The 24723-nt window shown below is 44.8% G+C and overlaps 1 protein-coding gene across 1 annotated transcript in view; it reads right to left on the bottom strand.

Annotated features, from left to right (window-relative positions):
* The window catches only part of NUP42 (nucleoporin 42), a 51359-nt gene that overhangs the window by 9207 nt on the left and 17429 nt on the right, over positions 1-24723 (bottom strand). The window contains exons 2-5 of the mRNA XM_073581412.1: positions 13096-13312; positions 12069-12163; positions 11856-11932; positions 2554-2640 (exon numbers count right to left, since the gene is read on the bottom strand). Coding sequence (XP_073437513.1) covers positions 2554-2640; positions 11856-11932; positions 12069-12163; positions 13096-13312 — 476 coding nt within the window. The remainder of the gene's footprint in view (positions 1-2553; positions 2641-11855; positions 11933-12068; positions 12164-13095; positions 13313-24723) is intronic.

Genomic DNA, 24723 nt, shown 5'->3' with positions numbered 1-24723 from the left:
CCAGTAGTTTGAGATATGTGTTTGGAAAATGGCCTCTGGGAGAGAGTTGGGAAGGGGGGTAGTTTTTAAAATTAGGCTCTCGGTTTCCAACTGTTCTCCTAATTCATAAGGTATGGGAAAAAGTTAAACAGATTAAGAGGTGTCACGGGCCTTACCAAATACTCTCCTGTGTAGATATATATATTTTTGCAAGAATCCAAGCAAATGGAAGGATTTGGGCCCTGGAGAGAGGCAGGAATCAGAAGGATGGGTCAGCTAATGGGTCAGGGGAGACAAGCCATTTGTGGAGCTACAATCAGAATTCCAGCTATCACATTCAAATTTATATCATTATAAAAGAATTCAGCATGCGTATCGGTCGCAATGTCGGAGAAAACTTATTGAGATCCAGATTGATATCACCCTGGCCTCCATTTTGGAGAACAGCGTGACAAGGGGGGGCAATCTCAGAAGTGTATAGGGATTTATTATTCACCTTTCTAGTCAAACATCCCATCAAGTCTGGAGTGAAATGGGAAGCTGAATTGGGAGAGATAAATGACGATAGATGGGAATCTATTTTAGAATATGTGCCTAAGATCTCTATGAGCGAACCTGGGAGGGTGTCTCAGCTATACGTAATTCATAGAGCTTACAGAACTCCAGATAGACTGTTCAAGATGGGTTTGAGGTCCGATTCCGAGTGTTCACGATGTTCGCAGGAACGGGCAGACATGCTGCACATGCTGTGGCATTGCCCTAGATTGTCTACCTACTGGACAGTTGTATTGAATCGGATTGAATTGATATATAGGTGTGTAATCCCCATTGACCCTTTGGTCTGTATATTAGGTTATGTGGAAGAATTTGTAGCGGTATCTATGGTCAAACTGGCGATTGCTAGACTGTTGTTCATAGCAAGGAAGTTGATTGCTCGATTCTGGATCAGAGAAGAGCCTCCGACTAGACGAGTCTTTCTTACGCAGGCGGAGCATACAATTTCATCGGAAAAAAGTATTTATACTAAGAGAAATAAACACGATGTATTTCAAAAGATATGGCAGCCATGGATAGAATGGAGTTAGATTTGTGGGGAGGATGTATTATGATATAGATGATGTTCATAATAAACAATTATATATGGATGTGGGAAAGAGTACCGGAACAGAAATGAGGAAGACACTGAAGGGGTCTCGGAGGGGGTGGGATAGGGGGGAAAAAAAGGAGGGGGGGGGGGGGGGGGGGGAGTTTTGTTCATAAAAACATATGATTATATGTGAACAATTGCTTGATGTCATATATGTTATAATTGTTATCATTAATAAAAATTTATCTGATTTAAAACAAAAAACAAAAAAAACATGAGCATTGGAATACCATTCCAGCTTTTAAATAGGCATACAGCCTGGTGTTTTTTCTGCATGGTGGAAACGATTGTATCACATATGGATTAACTCTTTAATTGGTACTTCTGTTATAAGCACTCATGCACTTTATAATCTATATTTGTGTACACATTATTTTGTAAGATTTATAATTTTTATGCTATTTTGTGCTATACTGTGTTCTCTTAGTATTTATGCTCTGATTTATGTTTTAATCATGTTTAATAAATATTTATATTCTTAGCATTAAAAACTCTAAGTTCTCTGTTTTTTAATTAAATCGGGAGTTTATGTTGGTGATAATCTTAGCATAGCTTACTTTTCAACACAAAAGTGGAGCACTGGCTTCAAAGTATGTAACAAAAAAACGGTATAAATTTTTAGATATAAAGAAGAGGTGGACAAAAGACGATACAGAATCCCCAGGATTCAGAGGTAATACATATACAGAACTAATAGTAATGTAATGTGCCATACAGAGAGAGCAAGACAGATGTTGCAATTGAATGAGACGAATAGTAATGCAGAATAGTTCATTATACCCAGATTATCTATGCCTAGCAGCGTAGTATCTTTGCTATAGACAAAATACATGAACGTGTGAAATAAAGCGCTGACACAATATAAAGTGCCTTGTGCTGAATCCCGAGGAGAGCCCCGACATGTGTTCGCTTTCTCAAACGTGTGTTCGACATCTCCCATCTCTTTCATCTTATGAAAAGTCTATGTAAATGAACTATTCTGCATTACTATTAGTACTGTTCAATTGATGTCTGCCTTGCTATATGGTACATTGCATTACTATTAGTTCGGTATAACTCTTGCCTGTTAATCCTGGGGATTCTGTCTTTTCTGTCTTTTTCATTGCCTGCAATTTTTTGTATATTTCATCATTTTTTTTTACTAATAAAATTAATACATTTTTGCTATACACTTTGAAGTCAGTGCTCCAGTTTTGTGCTATGAAATAGGATATACTTCTTTTCTTCGTGTAACACGTGTAATCATAGTTAATTGGGGGACGATGCTGTTTGGCGAACAACATGCTCCCGGCCAGACTTATTGAATTGTCCTGTGAATATCTTGGCACTGTCCCCTCATCCATATCCTGATTATATACATATTTTAAGTCTCAAAAGTCCCTTTAGCCTTTACAACACTACCTAATAAGAATAAGATGTTACTTTACCAGTGCAGAGATAGAAGATGGATTCCAGTTCTTAATTTCATGTACCCTTTGTTTCCACTGATTAACAAGCTGCTGTGCCGAACTCACCTGACAGGCAGAGGCAAAGACAACAATTAGGTTTAAAACATAAAAGAGCATTTTATTATTAGCCTTACATGTCGAAAAAACAGCGTATCGCTAATATTTGTAAGTTGTCCTGTTATGGTGCACTGCCCTCATCCTGCAAAGATCAAAATGATCACTAGTATTGGTGTGTCTGACACCTCCTTATGCCCTTTCTTTAAAGGAAGAATGACTTCAAACCAAGAAGTGCCGCTTGGTGCCTCACGGCACGGCCGATCATTTATATACACCTTCCCACCTACCCCCTCTCTTCTCTGGCTCTCTGAAGCCAGAGCTGTTAATCAAAGAAGGAGGAGGTGACGACTGAGGGAAAAGAAGCAGGTGGGAAGGAGTATTTAAAGGGAACCTGTCACCAAGAAAATGCAGTTTAATCTGCAGGCACCGTGTTATTTAGCAGGGGGGAGCTGAGAAGATTAATATTACATTTAGTGAGAAAAGATTCAGTATAACCTGTGGTTTAATCACTTAATACTCTGCTCTCTGAGATTTTTGGTCCATTGGTATGACGATTCCTGGAGTGGACCCTCTGGGTCGTGGCACCAAACCTCCCAGGGCGAGCTGACCTTGTCAGGACCACCCCCTATACAGGGAGTGTCAGGGGAAAGCCCCAGGGGGTAAGGTACCACGACTGCTGGCACCAGGCGGCCGTCTCACAGGAGACATGAGTGTACGGAGGCATGTAGTGTACTGGAGAACACAAGGTGTGTATACGGGAGTACGTATGGTGCGCACTGACTAGCACGCCCGGGTGCGAGCAAAGCAGGATGCGTGCTAAGGAGCACACCAGAATACAGAGCTAGACAGCAGGTGTGCCAAGAGGCACAACAGAGGACTGGAACAGAGTACAGGATAGAGCGGGTGCCAGGAGGCACTACAGAGTACCAGGCAGAGTGCAGGATCAGAACATGTGCCCGGAGGCACAACGGAATACAACGCAAGACAGAGTGCTGGATCAGAGCGTGTGCCAGGAGGCACAACAGTACAAGGCGGAGTGCAGTTTCAGAGTGTGTGCCAAGAGGCACAATAGAGTACAAGGTAGAGGACCCGAATACAGCGCACAGCCAGGCAGGGACACGGCAGACCAAGCCAGGAAGTAAAACAATAATCAGGCACCTCCCATAGGAAGAGGTAGCCTGATATAGCACCTGAGTCCTAGAACTTCCGGGTCAAGTCCTCTAGTATCATAGAGAGGACAAGACCAAAGACAGAGCTGGGCAGAGCGTGTGTGCGCACTGGAACATAGCACAACCACGGAGCTAGGAGCGAGAGGTGCGCGTGTGCACCCGACGGGACCCTCGGAGCGGCCGCGGCACCGGAAGTGGTGACGACGAACCCGGGGTCCCGCCCCCAAGTGGGAGCGGCGTGACAGTACCCCCCCTTTACGCCCCCTCTTTCTAAGGCTGGAAAGAAACTTAGCCAAAATCAGAGGAGCATGGATATTCTCTCTGGGTTCCCATGACCTTTCTTCAGGGCCAAAACCCTTCCAATCAATTAAGAAAAGTTTTCCCCTCTTACCTTCTTCATGGCCAGAATGTCGTTTACCTCAAACTCATCCCCCAAGCCAACAGGCTGGGGTGTGTGGCCAGTAGAAGGATGGAACCGGTTCAGTACCACAGGTTTGAGGAGTGACACATGGAAGGAATTGGGAATACGGAGCGAAGGGAGTAATTTCAGTTTGTACGAAACATCATTAATACGCCTGATAACCTCAAAAGGACCAATGTAACGGGGACCCAGTTTGTAAGATGGTACCTTAAGGCGAATGAATCCGGAGGAAAGCCAGACCTTGTCACCAGGAAGATATGGGGGAACGTCCAGGCGCCCTTTGTCAGCGTGTTGTTTCATCCTGTCACGGGCTTTCTCGAGAGCGGTTTTGGTCTCCTGCCATACCCTGGAAAACTCCATGGATAGTCGGCCGCAGGTACCCCCGAGACAGGAAGTACCGGAAGAGGCACACTGGGATGCTGTCCGTACACGATGATGAAGAGAGACTTGGTGGACTATTCACTGGAGTGGTTATTGTAGGCAAATTTGGCCCAAGGAAGTAGACCGACCCAGTCGTTTTGATGAGCATTAGTAAAGTGCCGGAGATAGGATGTAAGGATCTGGTTTGTGCGTTCCACCTGCCCATTGGTTTGGGGGTGATAAGCGGAAGAGAAGTCTAGTGTCACCTTCATGAGTCCACAAAGAGCTCTCCAAAACCGGGACGTGAATTGAACCCCTCTGTCAGATACAATGTGCAGCGGGAAACCGTGGATTCTGAAGACGTGGGAAATGAAGATCTTCGCCAATTAAAAGGAGCCGAGGGTAGGCCAGGAAGAGGAAAGAAATGAGCCATTTTCGAGAATCGGTCTACAACACCAGAACCACGGTGCAACCGGAGGAGCGAGGCAAATCGGTAATAAAATCCATGGCTATGTGCTGCCATGGAACCGAAGGTACAGGAAGTGGAAGCAGAAGACAGAAGGGTGGCTGTCTGGGTACTTTGTTCTGAGCGCAGGAAGGACAAGAAGCCACAAAGTCTTTGACATCCTGGGAAAGGGATGGCCACCAATAGTAACGGGAAATCAAGAAAAGAGTCTTCTTGACACCAACGTGGCCGGCAATCTTGGACGAATGTCCCCAGTTCAACACTCGTCTCCTTTTGTTCTCAGCCACAAAGGTACCTCCCAGAGGTAACGTGGTCAACCTGATAGGAGCCACGGTAAGCACCTTAGAGGAGTCGATGATACGGGAAGGCTCTTCTTCAGCCTCAGTCGACTGGAAAGACCTAGACAACACATCCGCTTTAACGTTTTCATCGCCGGGCCGAAAATTAAGCTCAAAGTCAAAGCGGGCAAAGAACAGGGACCAGCTAGCTTGCCGAGGGTTGAGTCTCTGCGCAGACTGGATGTACGCCAGGATCTTATGGTCCATATATATCTTGAACTTCCAGTAAGTATCTCCATTCTTACAGAGCCAATTTAATGGCCAACAGCTCTTTGTCGCCGATGGAGTAGTTTCGCTCAGACGGGGAAAAATTTTTAGAAAACAAGCCACAGGTGACTAGGTGTCCGGAAGATGACCTCTGCAGAAGGACTACGCCGACCCCGGCAGAAGATGCGTCCACCTCGAGGGTGAAAGGTCTATTAAACACAGGACGATGAAGCGCTGGAACCGAGGCAAAGGCTCGTTTCAAGGCCTGGAAAGCTTCTTCTGCCTCTGGGGACCAAGCATTCGGGTTAGCCCCTTTGCGGATTAGGGAAGAGATAGGGCGAACCAACGAGGAAAGATGGGGGACGAACTTCCGATAGTAGTTCGCAAAGCCGAGGAAACGTTGGATTGCCTTCACTCCATGGGGCCGTGGCCAATCGAGAACGGCAGACACTTTCGCCGGATCCATTCGTAGACCAGAGTCTGAAATAATGTACCCCAGGAATGGACCTTGCGCACGTTTTTTCTGTGAGCAGACAGATCAGAGGAAAACACGAGAATATCGTCCAAGTAGACTACCACGCAGGAGTACAGCAAATCCCGGAAGACGTCATTCACGAACTCTTGGAATACCGCTGGGGCGTTGCAAAGGCCGAAGGGCATGACCAAGTACTCATAGTGACCGTCTCGGGTGTTAAAGGCGGTCTTCCACTCGTTACCGGAGCGAATGCGGACTAAGTTGTAGGCCCCACGAAGATCCAACTTGGTAAAAATTTGTGCTCCTCTTAGTCGGTCGAAGAGCTCCGGGATCAGTGGTAGTGGGTACTTATTCTTGACAGTGATATCGTTCAGCCCTCGATAGTCTATGCAGGGATGGAGGGAGCAGTCCTTTTTAACAAAAAAGAATCCTGCTCCTGCGGGTGAAGAGGACTTGCGGATGAAACCCCTGGCAAGAGTCTCTTGGATATAATCTGACATAGCTTGGGTTTCAGCAGGCGAAAGCGGGTAAGTTCTGCCCCTGGGTGGGGTACCGCCAGGAACGAGGTCAATCGGGCAGTCGTATGGACGATGAGGAGGCAGAGTCTCAGCCTCCTTTTTGTCAAAGACATCCGTGAAAGACCAATAAGCCGACGGCAGACCTGCAGGTGCCGAGGACGGACAGGTAAAGTTCATGGGATGGACGGACGACAAGCACCTCTCCTGACAAGATGGCCCCCAGCGGAGTATGTCACCCGACCGCCAGTCCAGGGTTGGCTCATGAGTCCGTAACCAGGGAAGACCAAGAAGCAGTCCGTGGGACATAGTCGACAAGACATGAAAGGAAATCTTCTCCCGATGCAGAGCTCCAATCCACATCTCAATCTCCTCGGTGATATGGGTAACGGTCTCCTGCAAGAGTTTACCATCGACCGCAGCAATTACCCGAGGAGTCTCCAGGGATCTGACAGGAATCCGGTATTTAACCGCCTCGAGCCTAATAAAGTTAGATTCGCTCCTGAATCTAAGAAAGCCTCTTCAGAATAGCGCTTAGAGTCCACATGCAACAGAACAGACACGATCAAGGGGGGAGAGGAGTCACGTACACCCAGGGAGGCCTCTCCTACCACTCCTAGGCGGAGAAGTTTCCCGGCTTCTTGAAACAGGAGCGAAGAAGATGAGAAGGACTCCCACAGTAAAGACAGAGTCCTTGTGTGAGCCTCTAATTGCGGCGCTGCTCGACCATCTTGAAACGGTCCACCTACATGGGCTCAGAGGCGGAGACCGCAGAAGAAGGCACGGGTCGTGAGCGGTGAGGAATGCAAGTAGAGAGAGGGAGACGAGGATAACCTCACTCTCTGGCTGCCTCATGGGTACGCTCTTGAAAATGCAGGTCAATGCGTGTGGCAAGAGAGATCAACTCCTCCAAAGAGGTAGGGGTATCCTGGCTCGCCAGTTCGTCTTTAATCCGACCGGACAGACCACGCCAGAAGGCCCCCACAAGGGCCTCATTGTTCCAACTGAGTTCGGAGGACAAGGTGCGAAACCGGATGGCATATTGTCCTACCGATAGAGCACTCTGGTGGAGGTTAAAGAGGGACTCGGTGGCGGAAGCCAGACAACCTAGCTCGTCGAACACCTTGCGAAAGGTGTCCAAAAAGGTGGAAAGATGAGAGACGAGTGGATCATTACGCTCCCAGAGGGGATTCACCCATGCCAACGCCTCCCCCTCTAAGTGGGAAACAATAAAGGCTATCTTAGCGCGCTCGGTGGTATAGTGCTGCGGGAAAAGCTCAAAATGTAACCGGCATTGGTTCAAAAATCTACGACAAAACTTAGGGTCACCACTATATCGGGGTGGCTTGCAAAAGCGCAGCAGCGGGTGCGGGGCCGAGGACTGTGCAGAAACGGATTGTATGGCGAGGAGCCGATTATCTACCGACGCCATATAGTTGAGGATATGGGCCTGGGTGTCGCGTTGCTGCGCGAGTTCTTGCTGGAGGCTGGCCAACTGGGAAGCATTACCAGGGTCAGAGGACTGAATGGCCGACAAACGGGACTCCATAGATTTCAAAAAGGCCATAATCCTAGTTTGATTAGAGGACTGAATGGCCGACAAACGGGACTCCATAGATTTGAGAAATGACAACCCTAGTCTGGTTTTCCCGCAGGAACACCAGCTCCTTTTGGACGGGAGCCGCGGTACCAGCGGAGTCCATGGCCTGATTATACTGTGACGACTCCTGGAGTGGACCCCCTGGGTCGTGGCACCAACCCTCCCAGGGCGAGCTGACCTAGTGAGGACCACCTCCTATACAGGGAGTGTCAGGGGCAAGCCCCAGGGGGTAAGGTACCACGACTGCTGGCACCAGGCGGCCGGCTCACAGGAGACACGAGTGTATGGAGGCACGTAGTGTACTGGAGAACACAAGGTGTGTATACGGGAGTACGTATGGTGCGCACTGACTAGCACGCCCGGGTGCGAGCAAAGCAGGATGCGTGCAAAGGAGCACGCCAGAATACAGAGCTAGACAGCAGGTGTGCCAGGAGGCACAACAGAGGAGTGGAACAGAGTACAGGATAGAGCTGGTGCCAGGAGGCACAACAGAGTACCAGGCAGAATGCAGGATCAGAGCGTGTGCCCGGAGGCACAATGGAATGCAAGGCAGAGTGCTGGATCAGAGCGTGTGCCAGGAGGCACAACAGAGTACAAGGCAGAGTGCAGGTTCAGAGAGTGTGCCAGGAGGCACAGCAGAGTACAAGGCAGTGTGCAGGTTCAGAGCGTGTGCCAAGAGCCACAACAGAGTACAATAAGAAAATGGAAACGGTCTTAGGAGCGCAGGAAAGAGACTCAGACAAGAGATGGGGTTAAACCACAACGCGTTTCGACGGAGGATCCGTCTTCATCAGGTGGAACTTCCAGCTGATGAAGACTGATCCTCCGTCGAAACGCGTTGTGGTTTAACCCCATCTCTTGTCTGAGTCTCTTTCCTGCGCTCCTAAGACCATTTCCATTTTCTCATTGCTCCTATCCTCCATTGGAGGTTTTCGACTGGAGCTGCGGTGGAGACCTGACATTTTTGTCTGCCCCTGGGTTGCTTCCTAAGCACTCCTCTATGACCGCTTATCACTGACTTTTATACAATAGAGTACAAGGCAGAGGACCCAAATACAGCGCACAGCCAGGCAGGGACACGGCAGACCAAGCCAGGAAGTACAACAATAATCAGGCACCTCCCATAGGAAGAGGTAGCCTGATATAGCACCTGAGTCCTAGAACTTCTGGGTCAAGTCCTCCAGTACCATAGAGAGGACAAGACCAAAGACAGAGCTGGGCAGAGCGTGCATGCGCACTAGAACATAGCACAACCACGGAGCTAGGAGCGAGAGGTGCGTGTGCGCACCCGACGGGACCCTCGGAGCGGCTGCGGCACCGGAAGTGGTGACGACGAACCCGGGTTCCCGCCCCCAGGTGGGAGCGGCGTGACAATTGGGCGGTCCTATCAGCGACTGACAGTCATCAATATATGCACACTTATGCAAAAGAAAGCTGTCAGTCACTGATAGGACCGCCCACTGGACTAAAAGTCCCATAGAGCAGAGGCGTAACATGATTAAACCACAGGTTATACAGAATCTTTTCTAAAAATCTTCTCAGCTCCCTCTATTCTATAACATGGTGCCTGCAGATTAGACTGCATTTTCATGGTGACAGATTCCCTTTAAATCAGTGTTTCTCAACTCCAGTCCTCAAGACCCACCAACAGGTCATGTTTTCAGGATTTCCTTGGTATTGCACAGGTGATGCTGTTAATGCTTGAGCAGGTGATGAAATTATCACCTGTGCAATACTAAGGAAATCCTGAAAACTTGACCTGTTGGTGGGTCTTGAGGCCTGGAGTTGAGAAACACTGCTTTAAATGATCGCCTCCGCCATGATGCACCAAGCAGTAGTGCCTTGTTTCAACAGCCATTCTGTGCTGACAGAGTCCTTTTAATTTCTGTAAGCATCTATGCTCTCTAGCAGTTGCTGAACAAAGACAGTATGTTGTCCTTTAAAGGGGATATGAACACATTTATGTCGTCCTGCAACACTGAAAAACAGGAGTCTTAAAGTAGACCGAAGAAAGTAGTGGCCATACATAAATGATAAACTCCATTAAAGAGGGTTTCCATTACCGATTTAACCCCCTTTCATATGTCCTAAATCTTCCTAATAATCAGTTTTCTTATATACTTCTATTACCTGCCCTGCTTCTGTATGCTCATCACTGTTTGGGTAATAGTCCTCCGTTGTGATGTAGCCACTGCCACTCCTGATCTGGGGACCGGAATCTGACAAACCGAGCAGCACACGTCATTGTTGGGTGCGTGGCTATCTATGAGTGACAACAATCTGAGCATGCATGCTCAGACCAGGCTTCATTCTCCTACTCTGCCTGGATCCTGCCGATGCTTTGGAGTGACGTTCCTTCAGCTGGCAAGCGCTTATGATCATTAGAAAGCATATCACAGGGCTTGTCATCTGAAGGGACTGAACTCCAAAGCATCAGAAGACAGTCTGCACCATGAATAACCAAACTCAGATCAGCCGTCACTCTTATCCAATGCCTGGACCCTGCTGAAGCTTTCGAGCCCCATCCCTTGAGCTGACTAAAGTAAAGGTGCAGTGATTTTAATTTTTGTATTAATAATTATAGGATTATATAATCAAGTATTTTTAATACAAAATTAAATGAACTACTTTAATAGTTTTTTTATTTATTAACTTTTACTTTTGCCACTGGGGGAGCTCCATTTTCATTAGTGGGGGAGTAAGTGTCTGGGCACGACACTTGCACACCTCACTTATGGCAGCCATGGGCATGCGAGACTGCAGTCGGACACTGACTGCATCTCTTGCATTGAGGCCGCTCCTCTTGTCTCTTAGCTGTGACATGGACATGACTCCTTGGCTGTCCAGGTCGCAGCTGTGGGAGGAGATTGCGGCCATTTTGTTGTAGCCTGCAGCGTATGCTGTGGGCTTTATTTTCAGTTGTCATTGCACACTGCTCAGTGCATGCGATGACAGGAGCAGCATGCATGAGTATTAACCTGCGTGTGAGCATGCATGTGTGTTTGAGCGTGCATTAGCATTTTCCTGTGTGTGAGCGTGCATGTGCATTTTCCTGTGTGTGAGCGTGTATGTGAATACAAGTGTATTTTCCAGTTTATGATACAGTAAGCAGCACCAACTAACAGAATCGTTGCTGCCTGCCATCCTTGGTGACTGTCTACTTGTCAGTATAACTTTGCAGTCACCAACAAAATGGCTGCTCACTGTGCTCCTAAATCTTATCTTCTCTTATCCCTTAGCAAACACCCAGAAGGGGAGAGGGGATGAGTGACATCACACAAGTGAGCAGATTAAGCCCATATTTACTACAGTCATAATATGAGCTAGTTGTACATTAGGTTTTAGTGTCAAATTTCAGTAGCTGCTCCCTCTAGTGTTTAAAAGTGGAAATACCAAACTTTTTTTTAATTATTTTTCATATTTCACTAAATTATAAAGAAAGGATGATATTGTTTCCTCACATTTTTTCAATTGCTGAAAAATATATATATTTTTTTGATGGCACCTTGCCTTTAAAGGTTAATTACAGCAGTTAATATTAAAAATCACAGTCTCCTATGAAGCCCAGTCTCTGGTTGGTCTTCATACGAGTATCAAGACGGTGTAAATGGGGGTCCTTTGGCAGGGACAACTGTACATAGTGACAATGAAAAAAAACACCAAAATTGATTACATAGTTTTGAAAATTGCCTTCTTTGTGAGATGTGTAACACTCCAAGCGTAACTCTTCAGGAGAGAGGTCAGTGAAACCTGTGGGAAAATAAATAAGAAAATTAATTAACATTTGGCCACTTGGATAATCAGGCAGGCCATTTCATAAACACCCACAAAGGAAAAAAAAAAAAATTCTCAATGCAAAAGTGTACTAGTAACGTATAATGAGTACCTGATAAATGCTGCTGCTCCTTCAGGACACAATACACAGAGAGCGGCCATTGCCCAGACACTTCCCACGTCTTCATGTCATGTATAATATCCGCTCTAGACATAAATTAGAAAAAAAACCCAAACGTTCTTGTCAATAGGTATATGTTCAGAAAGTCATAAGCATTCATGGTGTGCAGCTATGTCCAACTGCAGCCCTAATGTACCCGACCAGTGCAGATAGGGCATGCCGAGTGATCTGCCTGAACTTAAAGAGCCACTCCTTGCTCTCCTGTCATGGAGGCACTGTGGCATCTTTCTCATTCCTGCAAGCTGTTTGTCTTGGCCAACCTATTGACCCTGCCCAAATGTGATGTGTGGTCCCTTGGTGGCGTCAGGAGCCACATAAATGGCACCCATAAAAGGTTAGGATGGCCACCGCTAATCTAATGTATTAGTAGTGTCCTTAATCCAAGTAGAGAAGTCCTTGAATTCTATTCGCCGGTGACACCAGAGATTCTTGCATTCTAGAGAATAAGATGCTATAATACAGGGAATAACTTGCGGATTGCTCGGAGTCTGACCGCTTGCATCCCAGCAATCAAAGCTCTGCAGCCCCGTCTTGAACGATACAGATTTACATATGGGCAGCATCCACTCTCCTCATTGTCTATGGCACAGCCAAATACAGCACTCTGCTTTTCCCGGCAGACCCACAGACAATGAATGGAGCTGATGTAATAGAATCCATTCAGGACAGGGGAATTCGAGGTTCCAAAGCCCCAAACTCCGATCACTGGGGATACCATTGGTCAGACTCTCAGCAACTTGTTGAGGTTTTGGAATAATCTGTTAACTGGGGCTAATTAGCGTATGGATTAGCGGCCGTGCCAAAAGGAAACATGCAGCAGAAATACAGATGTCAGCCTTCTTTCCAATATTTATTTTTTTTTGTCTGACCATGCACACACCACTGTGTAGATTGGCACCAGTTGATTAAAAACTGTAGTCACACAGGTCCCCTAAAAAGAAACGCACGACCTACTTACAGTGGGCTATCTTCGTCTTGGCCGCCGTCTCTGCCATGATCCTGGTTAGCCAGGGCGCTGAACCTGTTTTGTGGCGTGTAGAATCCTGAAGAGTCATTTGATTTCGAGCTTCTGTTTCTATTATCGCCAGATCCAGACCCAAAGGAACCTCTGTCATTGTCCCTGTTAGTCCATGTTAAATTTTTGTAAAACGTAGAAGGCTGTTCATATCGCTGACCTGATGAAGAAGACGCAGCTTAAAGGCAAATTCATGATTCTAATGTTAGGTCTCCATGACGGAAAACAGTAGTACAAGCAATGATCATCAATATCAACTCTAACTATGGGAAATAGATGACACTCTGCAAATGGCTAATAGTGGTGGATCCCACCTCTACTGGACTTTATTGAAGTCTATGGGAAAGCTCTGGAGATTGCAGCCGTCGGACCCCTAATCCCAAAACACTTGAGGGCCCCCGAGGAAGGAGCTGCAGCTGCACCAGATGTTTACAACGGCGTTTTAGCGACCCAAGCTTGCTAATTCTAAGTGTTGTCCACTGACATTTAGGCTGCATTCACACGTTCAGGTTTTTTCGCGTTTTCGCGGCGGTTTTTACCACAAAAAAGAGTAAAAAACAGCATCCCATGCAATCCTATGGGATTCGGCAATGCTCTACTAATGCTGCGGATTTTCCCGTGGCGGAATCGCATCGTGGAAAAATCCGCAGCATGCTCATTAATTTGCGGAATCGCGGTGATTCCGCCCACATAGGAATGCATTGTTCAGCTTACTTTCCGCATGTGGCTGTGCCCACCATGCGAAAAGTAAGCAGAACATTTACGGATGGGTACCCACGGCCCGGAGGACAGGAGACTGCCCTCTGGGCACCATATCCCTGTAAAAAATAGAATTAAAATAATTATAAAAAAAAAAATAATAAATATTCAGGTTATTCTCACATTCCGACGTCCCGCGCAGCGCCCCCAGGCTTCAGCGATACACGCGGCAGCTCCCGTTCCCAGTAATGCATTGCTATGACCTTTGCTGACATCGCGTCTCACGATGCTGTAGCGGTCTCGCGAGACCGCAACCTCATCAAAGGTCATTGCTGCAACGCATCACTGGGAACGGGACCTGTCGGAGCATCGCGGCGGCCTGGGGACGCTGCGCGGGACGTCGGAAGGTGACAATATGACGATTTTTATTTTTTTATTATTTTTAACATTAGAACTTTTTACTACTGATGCTGCATAGGCGGCCTCAATAGTAAAAAGTTGGTCACATTCGTCAAACACTATGTTTGACGAGTGTGACCAACCTGTCAATCAGTTCTCCAAGTGATGCTACAGATCGCTTGGAAAACGCTAGCATTCTGCAAGCTAGTTATGCTTGCAAATCGCTAGTTTTTCCGCTGCAAAATCGTGGGAATTTAAAAAGCGATTTTCCCGAGGAATGGAATTCCGGAATTCTTGAGGTAACTTCTGCGGGAGTTCCGCAACGTGTGAACTTAGCCTTAAAGGAATTGCGGAAAAATGATGACACTGCAGGGAAATGGTCTGACCAGATCTCTCCCCGCAGGAGCAGCAGCTGATCACCCCAGTACGCCCTTTATCCCATTTAGAAAAGCCTACATTTAAAAAACAAAAATGTCGCTAGCTATAAATTCATCATTTAGAGGATCTGTCACAGTGCCAAAAGTCAAAAGAAAGAAGGACATGAGCTTGGCACTAACACTGAAGCCTGAATATGAACGACATCCTAGTGGATCTCAACCTAACAGGGAGTCTGTAAAGGTACTGTCACACTTAGCGATGCACCAGCGATCCCGACCAGCGATATGACCCAGTCAGGATCGCTGGTACATCGCTAAGTGGTCGCTTGTGAGCTGCCACACAGGCAAATCTCACCAGCGACATAGCAGGGGTCGGGGGTCGCTACTTACCTGTCAGATGAGGCGATCCTGACATCCTCCCGCCCGCGTCCACGCGACGCTCGTCTCCACAGTAGGAAGCTGATGACGAGAAACGGTCCAGGACGTTCTCGCGCGATCAGCGATAACCAGCGGGGGAGCGGTCGGAAGTAAGTATCAGACATAGCGATATCCCTAGCAATATCGCGATAACGTCACAAAAAACAGTGATGTTATAGCGATATTGCTAGCGATATCGCTTAGTGTGACAGGCCCTTTACACCTAAAAGCTAACTACCGTAAACCCCTGAGACAGTTGTGTAAGGGCCTTGGCTTCTATATGAATCATACATGGAGTACAAGTTATAGTGGTTTAGTTGGAATAAAAAAAATTAAAAAAAAAAAAAACAACTTATTTTGTTTGGCCCCTTTCATGGTAAATTTAGGTTCATATGTTTTGTGTTTATTTATAGGAAATACAAAAAAGTAAAAAGAGGCGGGCTTTCCAAAAACTGCGCTGACCAGAAACACACCTTCCGTGGTAGATGTAGTAATAAACTACTTTAGGCTGTGTGCACACGCTGCGGATTAGGTGCGGATTCATCCGCGCGGATTTTGTAAAATCCGCAGGTGAAACCGCAGGTCAAAAGACCTGCGGTTTTACCTGCGGATTGCTCTGCGGTTTTGCCCTGCGGTTTTTCATCTCCTCAATAGAGGAGATGGCAAACCGCAGGAGAATCCGCAGAAAGAATTGACATGTCAATTCTTTCTGCGGATTGAAAACCGCAGATAATCCGCGCGGAAAATTCCGCACCGTCTGCACTGCGGTTTTTGATTCCCATAGGGAATCATGGTACTGTACACCGCAGCAAAAACTGCTGCGGGTCCGCAGCGGCCAAAACCGCTGCGGAACCGCAGCAAAATCCGGAGCGTGTGCACACAGCCTTATTTAGCTTACGCGTTTCGTGGCTTAAACCAGCCACTTCATCAGGGCATCAAGAATAATCAAATTCCAGATATAAATACAAACACAAATCATTAACATACACCTTCCTTAAACATCATTTCCTGTGAAAACGCCCATAAGTCATTAAAAACACACACACACACACACACACACACACACACACACACACACACACACACACACTACTTAAAACATGTTGTTACACTCAAAAATCCAATAAACATTCACATCAAAATCATCACGATATAATATACCAAAAATTATGTCAAAAATTAAAATATATAAAATGTAGAAGCTTCTGAATTTGAACCGGCAAATTTAGACAGGCTCAAAAGTATAATTCACATGCATTAAACCACTATACCACATGAAAATACAGAAATGTTTCAGAGTCAATATCCCATAAGATCCTTACATCAATCAAAAACTTTTATATAAAATATCACAAATTCTATAATTCCTCAAAATATATCTAAAAAAGGTCACTAATATCATTTAAACCCATCGGTTGCAGTGTATTTAATTTATAAATCCAATAAGTTTCCTTTCTTTTCAAATTATTTATTCTAATTAGAGTATGTTCAGATACATGATCTATAGGAAGTACCGTAAAAGATACTGAACCTTGATGGTTAACTGTGCAATGACGAGACAAACCATGCTTCATATACCCCCTCCGAATATTAAATCAATGGGAATTAATCCTCTTATGTAAAGGTTGAGAAGTCCTACCTATGTATTGTTTCCCACATTTACATTGAATCAAATAGATGACAAAACTAGTCATACAAGTCATCCTATATCTAATCTTGAATTCCCCACTGGGATAACTGGAGGACTGAAATTTATCAGTGGAATTGATTATAGATCTACAACAATAACAGCCTTTCCTTTTACATTGAAAGGCACCTCTTTTTTCATACAATACACTACTATTACCTGAAGTCTCCCTTGGGAAGATAACACTAGGGGCTAGAATATTCTTAATAGTGGGGGCCCTCCTAAAAATCACCCCCGGCTTCTGATCTACTATCTTACTTAGGACTGGATCATTTAATATAATTTTCCAATGTTTTTCCAATATATTACGAATCTGATAAATTTTGTACAAAAAAAGTGGTGACAAAATTCACATTATAATCATCCACATAATTAATTCTTGTAAGGGACAGAATAAAGTCTTTTTGAGTCAGGTTTTTGACTGACTTACCGTATTTTTCGCTTTATAAGACGCTCCGGATTATAACACGCACCCCAAATTTTGAGGAGAAAAATAGGAAAAACCATTTTTTTTAATAAAATGGTGGTGCTTCTTATAATCCAGGCATCTTATTGCTTACCGCTCTGTCCCCTGGTACTGTCGCCCACTCTGTCCCCGGGGTGCTGTCGCCCCCACGCTGGGTCCCCCGGGTGCTGCCACCGCGCTGGGTCCCCCGATGCCTGCCGCCGCCGGGCTCTGTCCCGTGCTGCGTGGGGGGCTCTGCCGTTCCATCCATGCCTGTGCGGTGGATTGCTTCCTGGAAAATGGCCGCCGCACAAGCACAGATGGAGGTCTCGGCACTGTAATCTCGGGAGATGAGATTTCAGCGCTGAAATCTCATCTCCCGAGATTTCAATGCTGAGATCTCCATTTGCGCCTGCGCGGCGGCCATTTTCCAGGAAGCAATCCACCGCACAGGCATGGATGGAACGGCAGAGCCCCCCGACACAGCACGGGAACGGAGCCCGGTGGCGGCGGCAGGCACCGGTGGACACAGCGCGGCGGCAGCACCCGAGGGACCCAGCACGGTGGCACAATAAAAGGTACATTTGCAATGTAAGACGCACCCCTATTTTCCCCCCAAATTTGGAGGAAAAAAGTGCGTGTTACAAAGCGAAAAATACGGTATATGCTCTTTTTATCAGTCTAGACGGATAATTTCTTTCCCGAAATAGATTTTGTAAGACCTTGCTCCCCTCTTCAAAAGTTATATCCGAGGAACAATTTTTCCTAATCCTGGAATATTGGTTAAGAGGAATGTTTCTAAGCCAAGGTCTATAATGACCACTCTCATAATGAACATAGCCATTAGCATCAACCTTCTTAAAATGATTACTGGTAAGAATCCTCCCAGAATCATCTATATAATTACAGTTATGGCCAAAAGTATTGACACCCCTGCAATTCTGTCAGATAATACTCAGTTTCTTCCTGAAAATGATTGCAAACACAAATACTTTGGTATTATTATCTTCATTTAATTTGTCTTAAATGAAAAAAAACCACAAAAGAGAATGAAGCAAAAAGCAAAACATTGATCATTTCACACAAAACTCCAAAAATGGGCCAGACAAACGTATTGGCACCCTCAGCCTAATACTTGGTTGCACAACCTTTAGCCAAAATAACTGCGACCAACCGCTTCCGGTAACCATCAATGAGTTTCTTACAATGCTCTGCTGGAATTTTAGACCATTCTTCTTTGGCAAACTGCTCCAGGTCCCTGATATTTGAAGGGTGCCTTCTCCAAACTGCCATTTTTAGATCTCTCCACAGGTGTTCTATGGGATTCAGGTCTGGACTCATTGCTGGCCACCTTAGAAGATGCCAGTGCTTTCTCTCAAACCATTTTCTAGTGCTTTTTGAAGTGTGTTTTGGGTCATTGTCCTGCTGGAAGACCCATGACCTCTGAGGAAGACCCAGCTTTCTCACACTGGACCCTACATTATGCTGCAAAATTTGTTGGTAGTCTTCTGACTTCATAATGCCATGCACACGGTCAAGCAGTCTAGTGCCAGAGGCAGCAAAGCAACCCAAAAACATCAGGGAACTTCCTGTTTGACTGTAGGGACAGTGTTCTTTTCTTTGAATGCCTCTTTTTTTCTCCTGTAAACTCTATGTTGATGCCTTTGGTCAGATGAGACAAAAGTAGAGCTTTTTGGGCAGAGAACATTCTTCCAAAACATTTTAGGCTTTTTCAGGTAAGTTTTGGCAAACTCCAGCCTGGCTTTTTTATGTCTCGGGGTAAGAAGTGGGGTCTTCCTGGGTCTCCTACCATACAGTCCCTTTTCATTCAGACGCCAACGGATAGTACGGGTTGACACTGTTGTACCCTCGGACTGCAGGGCAGCTTGAACTTGTTTGGATGTTAGTCGAGGTTCTTTATCCAACATCCGCACAATCTTGCGTTGAAATCTCTTGTCAATTTTTCTTTTCCGTCCACACCTAGGGAGGTTAGCCACAGTGCCATGGGCTTTAAACTTCTTGATGACACTGCGCACGGTAGACACAGGAACATTCAGGTCTTTGGAGATGGACTTGTAGCCTTGAGATTGCTCATGCTTCCTCACAATTTGGTTTCTCAAGTCCTCAGACAGTTCTTTGGTCTTCTTTCTTTTCTCCATGCTCAATGTGGTACACACAAGGACACAGGACAGAGGTTGAGTCAACTTTAATCCATGTCAACTGGCTGCAAGTGTGATTTAGTTATTGCCAACACCTGTTAGGTGCCACAGGTAAGTTACAGGTGCTGTTAATTACACAACTTAGAGAAGCATCACATGATTTTTTGAACAGTGCCAATACTTTTGTCCACCCTCTTTATGTTTGGTGTGGAATTATATCCAATTTGGCTTTAGGACAATTCTTTTTGTGTTTTTTCATTTAAGAAATTAAATGAAGATAATAATACCAAAGAATTTGTTTGCGCAGTCATTTTCAGGAAGAAACTGAGTATTATCTGACAGAATTGCAGGGGTGTCAATACTTTAGGCCACAACTGTAAATCCAGAAAAATTACACTACGTCTATCAATCTGTGGAATTAATTCTATACCCCAACAATTACTAATCACACCATCCAAAAATTTATAAACATCATTTCCTTCATTATTATAAATGACAATGATGTCATCTATAAAACGTTTATACAACACTATTTTAGCCCTAAAATCACTATGGAGGATATGCCAGGACTCGAACCAGGGCTCCGACTCCTAAAATATATAATAAATTGGGTACAGTAGTTCAATGCAGAATGTGCTGAATATTTTTTCATAGGAATTTGGGAAAGTTATGAACTGTCCTATAAATGACTGCTCTATTCCTGATCTAAGGCTACATTCACACACAGCGTTTTTTGAGGATACGTTTTTCAGTTGCAAAAGCAGATCAGCTTTTTAAAAAACCGCATCACCTGAAAGGTTTTTGAGCTCATAGATAATGTTTTCAACAGCAAAAGCAGATTAGAAATCTGCTCTATCTATATATCCATTTATCCATATCTGTCTATCCATATCATATCTGTACCAAAAAGAATGAAAGCCGGATAGCACACAGACTAACACTCCTTTTTTTTTAGCAACAGTCAGGTACACCTCATAGCTGCCCAAAAGGACGCCCAGGACAGGCATCGCTCGTCTTCAGTAACACATCAACATCAATTGATAGTTGGAATAAATAGACTGCATTCACCACATCTTCTTAAGGTGCAGGCTTTATTTTCAAGTGTAGGGGTGTAAAGTATGAGGTTCTGCAGCAGCTGAGGTGTGGTGTGTGAAATTCTGCGGAACAGTATTAGGTTCTGCCCCCCCCCCCCCAGGTTTGATCCTGGTTTCGTCCATAGTGTGAATGTAGCCTGAGGATCTAGGCTTTATCTTAGCCGAGATAAGTCATAGTGTGTGTGTGCATACATTAATATATATATATACACACACACACACACACACATACATACACACAGTACAGACCAGAAGTTTGGACACACCTTCTCAATCAAAGTGTTTTCTTTATTTTCATGACTATGAAAATTGTAGATTCACTCTGGAGGCATCAAAACTATGAATTAACACATGTGGAATTATATAAAAACAAAAAAGTGTGAAACAGCTGAAAATACTGCATGTCTTATATTCTAGGTTCTTCAAAGTAGCCACCTATTGCTTTGATTTCTGCTTTGCACACTCTTGGCATTCTCTTGATGAGCTTCAAGAGGTAGTCACCGGAAATGGTTTTCATTTCACAGGTGTGCCCTGTCAGGTTTAATAAGTGGGATTTCTTGCCTTATAAATGGGGTTGGGACCATCAGTTGTGTTGTGCAGAAGTCTGGTGGATACACAGCTGATAGTCCTACTGAATACTGTTAGAATTTGTATTATGGCAAGAAAAAAGCAGCTAAGTAAAGAAAAACGAGTGGCCATCATTACTTTAAGAAATGAAGGTCAGTCAGTCCGAAATATTGGGAAAACTTTGAAAGTGTCCCCAAGTGCAGTGGCAAAAAACATCAAGCGCTACAAAGAAACTGGCTCACATGAGGACCGCCCCAGGAAATGAAGACCAAGAGTCACCTCTGCTGTGGAGGATAAGTTCATCCGAGTCACCAGCCTCAGAAATTGCAGGTTAACAGCAGCTGAGATTAGAGACCAGGTCAATGCCACACAGAGTTCTAGTAGCAGACACATCTCTACAACAACTGTTAAGGGGAGACTTTGTGCAGCAGGCCTTCATGGTAAAATAGCTGCTATGAAAACACTGCTAAGGACAGGCAACAAGCAGAAGAGACTTGTTTGGGCTAAACACAAGGAATGGACATTAGACCAGTGGAAATCTGTGCTTTGGTCTGATGAGTCCAAATTTGAGATCTTTGGTTCCAACCACCGTGTCTTTGTGCGACGAAGAAAAGGTGAACGGATGGACTCTACATGCCTAGCTCCCACCGTGAAGCATGGAGGAGGTGTGATGGAGTGGGTGTGCTTTGCTGGTGACACTGTTAGGGATTTATTCAAAATTGAAGGCATACTGGACCAGCATGGCTACCACAGCATCTTGCAGCAGCATGCTATTCCATCCAGTTTGTGTTTAGTTGGACCATCATTTATTTTTCAACAGGACAATGACCTCAAACACACCTCCAGGCTGTGTAAGGGCTATCTGACCAAGAAGGAGAGTGATGGGGTGCTACGCCAGATGACCTGGCCTCCACAGTCACCAGACCTGAACCCAGTCGAGATGGTTTGGGGTGAGCTGGACCGCAGAGTGAAGGCAAAAGGCCAACAAGTGCTAAGCATCTCTGGGAACTCCTTCAAGACTGTTGGAAGACCATTTCCAGTGACTACCTCTTGAAGCTCATCAAGAGAATGACAAGAGTGTGCAAAGCTGTAATCAAAGCAAAAGGTGGCTACTTTGAAGAACCTAGAATACAAGACCTATTTTCAGTTGTTTCACATTTTTTTTATTAATTATATAATTCCACATGTGTTAATTCATTGTTTTGATGCCTTCAGAGTGAATCTACAATTTTCATAGTCATGAAAATAAAGAAAACTCTTTGAATGAGAACGTGTGTCCAAACTTTTGGTCTATACTGTGTGTATGTAATCGATATTATAAAGTGTACTACATATTTAAAATTTATTACAGGTTTTTGTGTTCTAAAGTAGTATTCCAATAAATAGATATTATGTTCTAAATATCTGGATTATTGGATCATAGAAATGATTAAATGTCTGATGTTCACATTGTACTACAATAAATTTTTCACTTAAATATAAGCAATATATGTGGGAGTCGGAGTCGGAGTTGGAGTCGGTGTAGGGGAAATTGAGGAGTCGGAGTTGCAGGTTTGGCTTACCGACTCCACAGCCCTGTCGAAGACAGCCATAAACAAATTTGCATAAGTAGGTGCTGCCCTCAAGCCCATGGCAGTCCCCCGCTTCTGATGGTATATGGTATTTCCAAAATGGAAATTATTATTATGTAATATAAAAGCCATACTCCTAACCAAAATTTTTTTTTGAGTTGTAGATAAAGTCAACTCCCTATTAACATACATTTCAAAGCAAGACAGACCAATACTGTGTTCAATATTAGAATATAGCCCTGTAACATCCATAGTAATGACGCTAAAGAGTTAATTTTCTTACAAAATGTTGTAAATCCATAAATAAATCGATATCTCTAGAAGTGTTCTCAGGGCAAAAAGATAATCCCTTGTTAAGAATCAAAATTTCTCCCTCTGTGAGGATATGCTTAGAAGAATTAAAAATATTACCAATTCTCACAACACCCTGTTCGAAAGTACGCCTCACACCAATGTTCGTAATATCATTGAGATATCATTGAGAAATGATCCCAATATAGTGATTAGATCTGCTGATAAGGGGGGTGGTGTTGTCATACAGGATTTAAATGTGTATTTAATAGAAGCCAATCGAATCTTGTCGGATGGTAACATATATGCCATCTCTAGTATAGTTGAGTATGGTAATGCAGTTAAGAATTATAGGGAATTGATTAGATATGCTGATAAAGCTGGGATTTTAAATAACAATGACAAAGATTATCTTGATATAAAGAATCCTTCTATGGCCATATACTACCATCTCCCAAAATTACATAAGAATTTACTAACCCCCCCCGGGCATCCTATTATTGCAGGGATTAATGCATTAACTTCTAATTTGGCTGCCTATGTTGATTCTTTTATGAATAACTCTGTAAAAGGGTTGGGGAGTTATCTTAGAGATTCTACTCATCTTATACAAGTTCTTCAAGATATTGAGTGGAAAGATGAATATGTGTTCACTAGATTAAGGCCCGATGCTATTGCATCGGGAGGATAGTGATGTAGCATTGACCATGTGTTGTGCGGCACTGTGAGCAGCACACCTCGCGAGATTTCGCCGACGCCATCTTGGATCCCGACGTCGTCCACGCCGGCGACATGTTCTTGCGGCGACGCCATCTTGGATCGGCGAAATCCCATGATCCTCAAGATGGCGTAGGCGTAGTCTCGCGAGATTTCGCCGATCCAAGATGGCGTTGCCGCAAGAACATGTCGCCAGCGTGGACGACGCCGGGATCCAGGATGGCGCCAGCGGAAGATGATGTCGGGGATCGTGCCGATGCCGACGGCGATCGTGGCGCAGCGGCGATGACGGCGTGAGTATGAGAGACGGGAGTGAGAGTGAGAGAAAGGGTCGTATGTGGAGTGAAAGGGGGACGTGAGTGGAGAAGGTGAGAGGAGTGTGTGTTGAGGAGGAGTGTGTGTTGAGGGTTAACATGGCAAGAGGTGCGTGGTGACGGCTGGCATGGTGAGGAAGGTGTGTGTTAGGAAGGTATATGGTGTCGGGGAGTGTGCGGGGGGCAGAAGAGGCACAGTGCTACCGCCTAAGGCAGCTTCTGTCTGGATGTGACGTCACCAAGTTACAACCGGACAGAAGCTGCGTTACAACCGGACGGAAGCTGCTTAGCGCATTTATTATTATAGATTACTATGGATGTTACAGGGCTATATTCTAATATTGAACACAGTATTGGTCTGTCTTGCTTTGAAATGTATGTTAATAGGGAGTTGACTATCTACAACTAAAAAAAAAATGTTTTGGTTAGGAGTATGGCTTTTATATTACAGAATAATTATTTCCGTTTTGGAAATACCATCAGAAGCGGGGGACTGCCATGGGCTTGAGGGCAGCACCTACTTATGCAAATTTGTTTATGGCTGTTTTCGAGTCCTGGCATATCCTCCACAGTGATTTTAGGGCTAAAATAGTGTTGTATAAACGTTTTATAGATGACATCATTGTCATTTATAATAATGAAGGAAATGATGTTTATAAATTTTTGGATGGTGTGATTAGTAATTGTTGGGTTATAGAATTAATTCCACAGATTGATAGACGTAGTGTAAAGTTGATGCCAATGGCTATGTTCATTATGAGAGTGGTCATTATAGACCTTGGATTAGGAAACATTTCTCTTAACCAATATTCCAGGATTAGGAAAAATTGTTTC

This window comes from Dendrobates tinctorius, unplaced genomic scaffold (genome assembly GCF_039654945.1).
Source record: "Dendrobates tinctorius isolate UK_male_01 unplaced genomic scaffold, ASM3965494v1 ptg000070l, whole genome shotgun sequence".
Lineage (NCBI taxonomy): Eukaryota > Metazoa > Chordata > Amphibia > Anura > Dendrobatidae > Dendrobates > Dendrobates tinctorius.
Note: the sequence above shows the minus strand (reverse complement) of the source record. Positions and strands in the feature narration are given on the sequence as shown.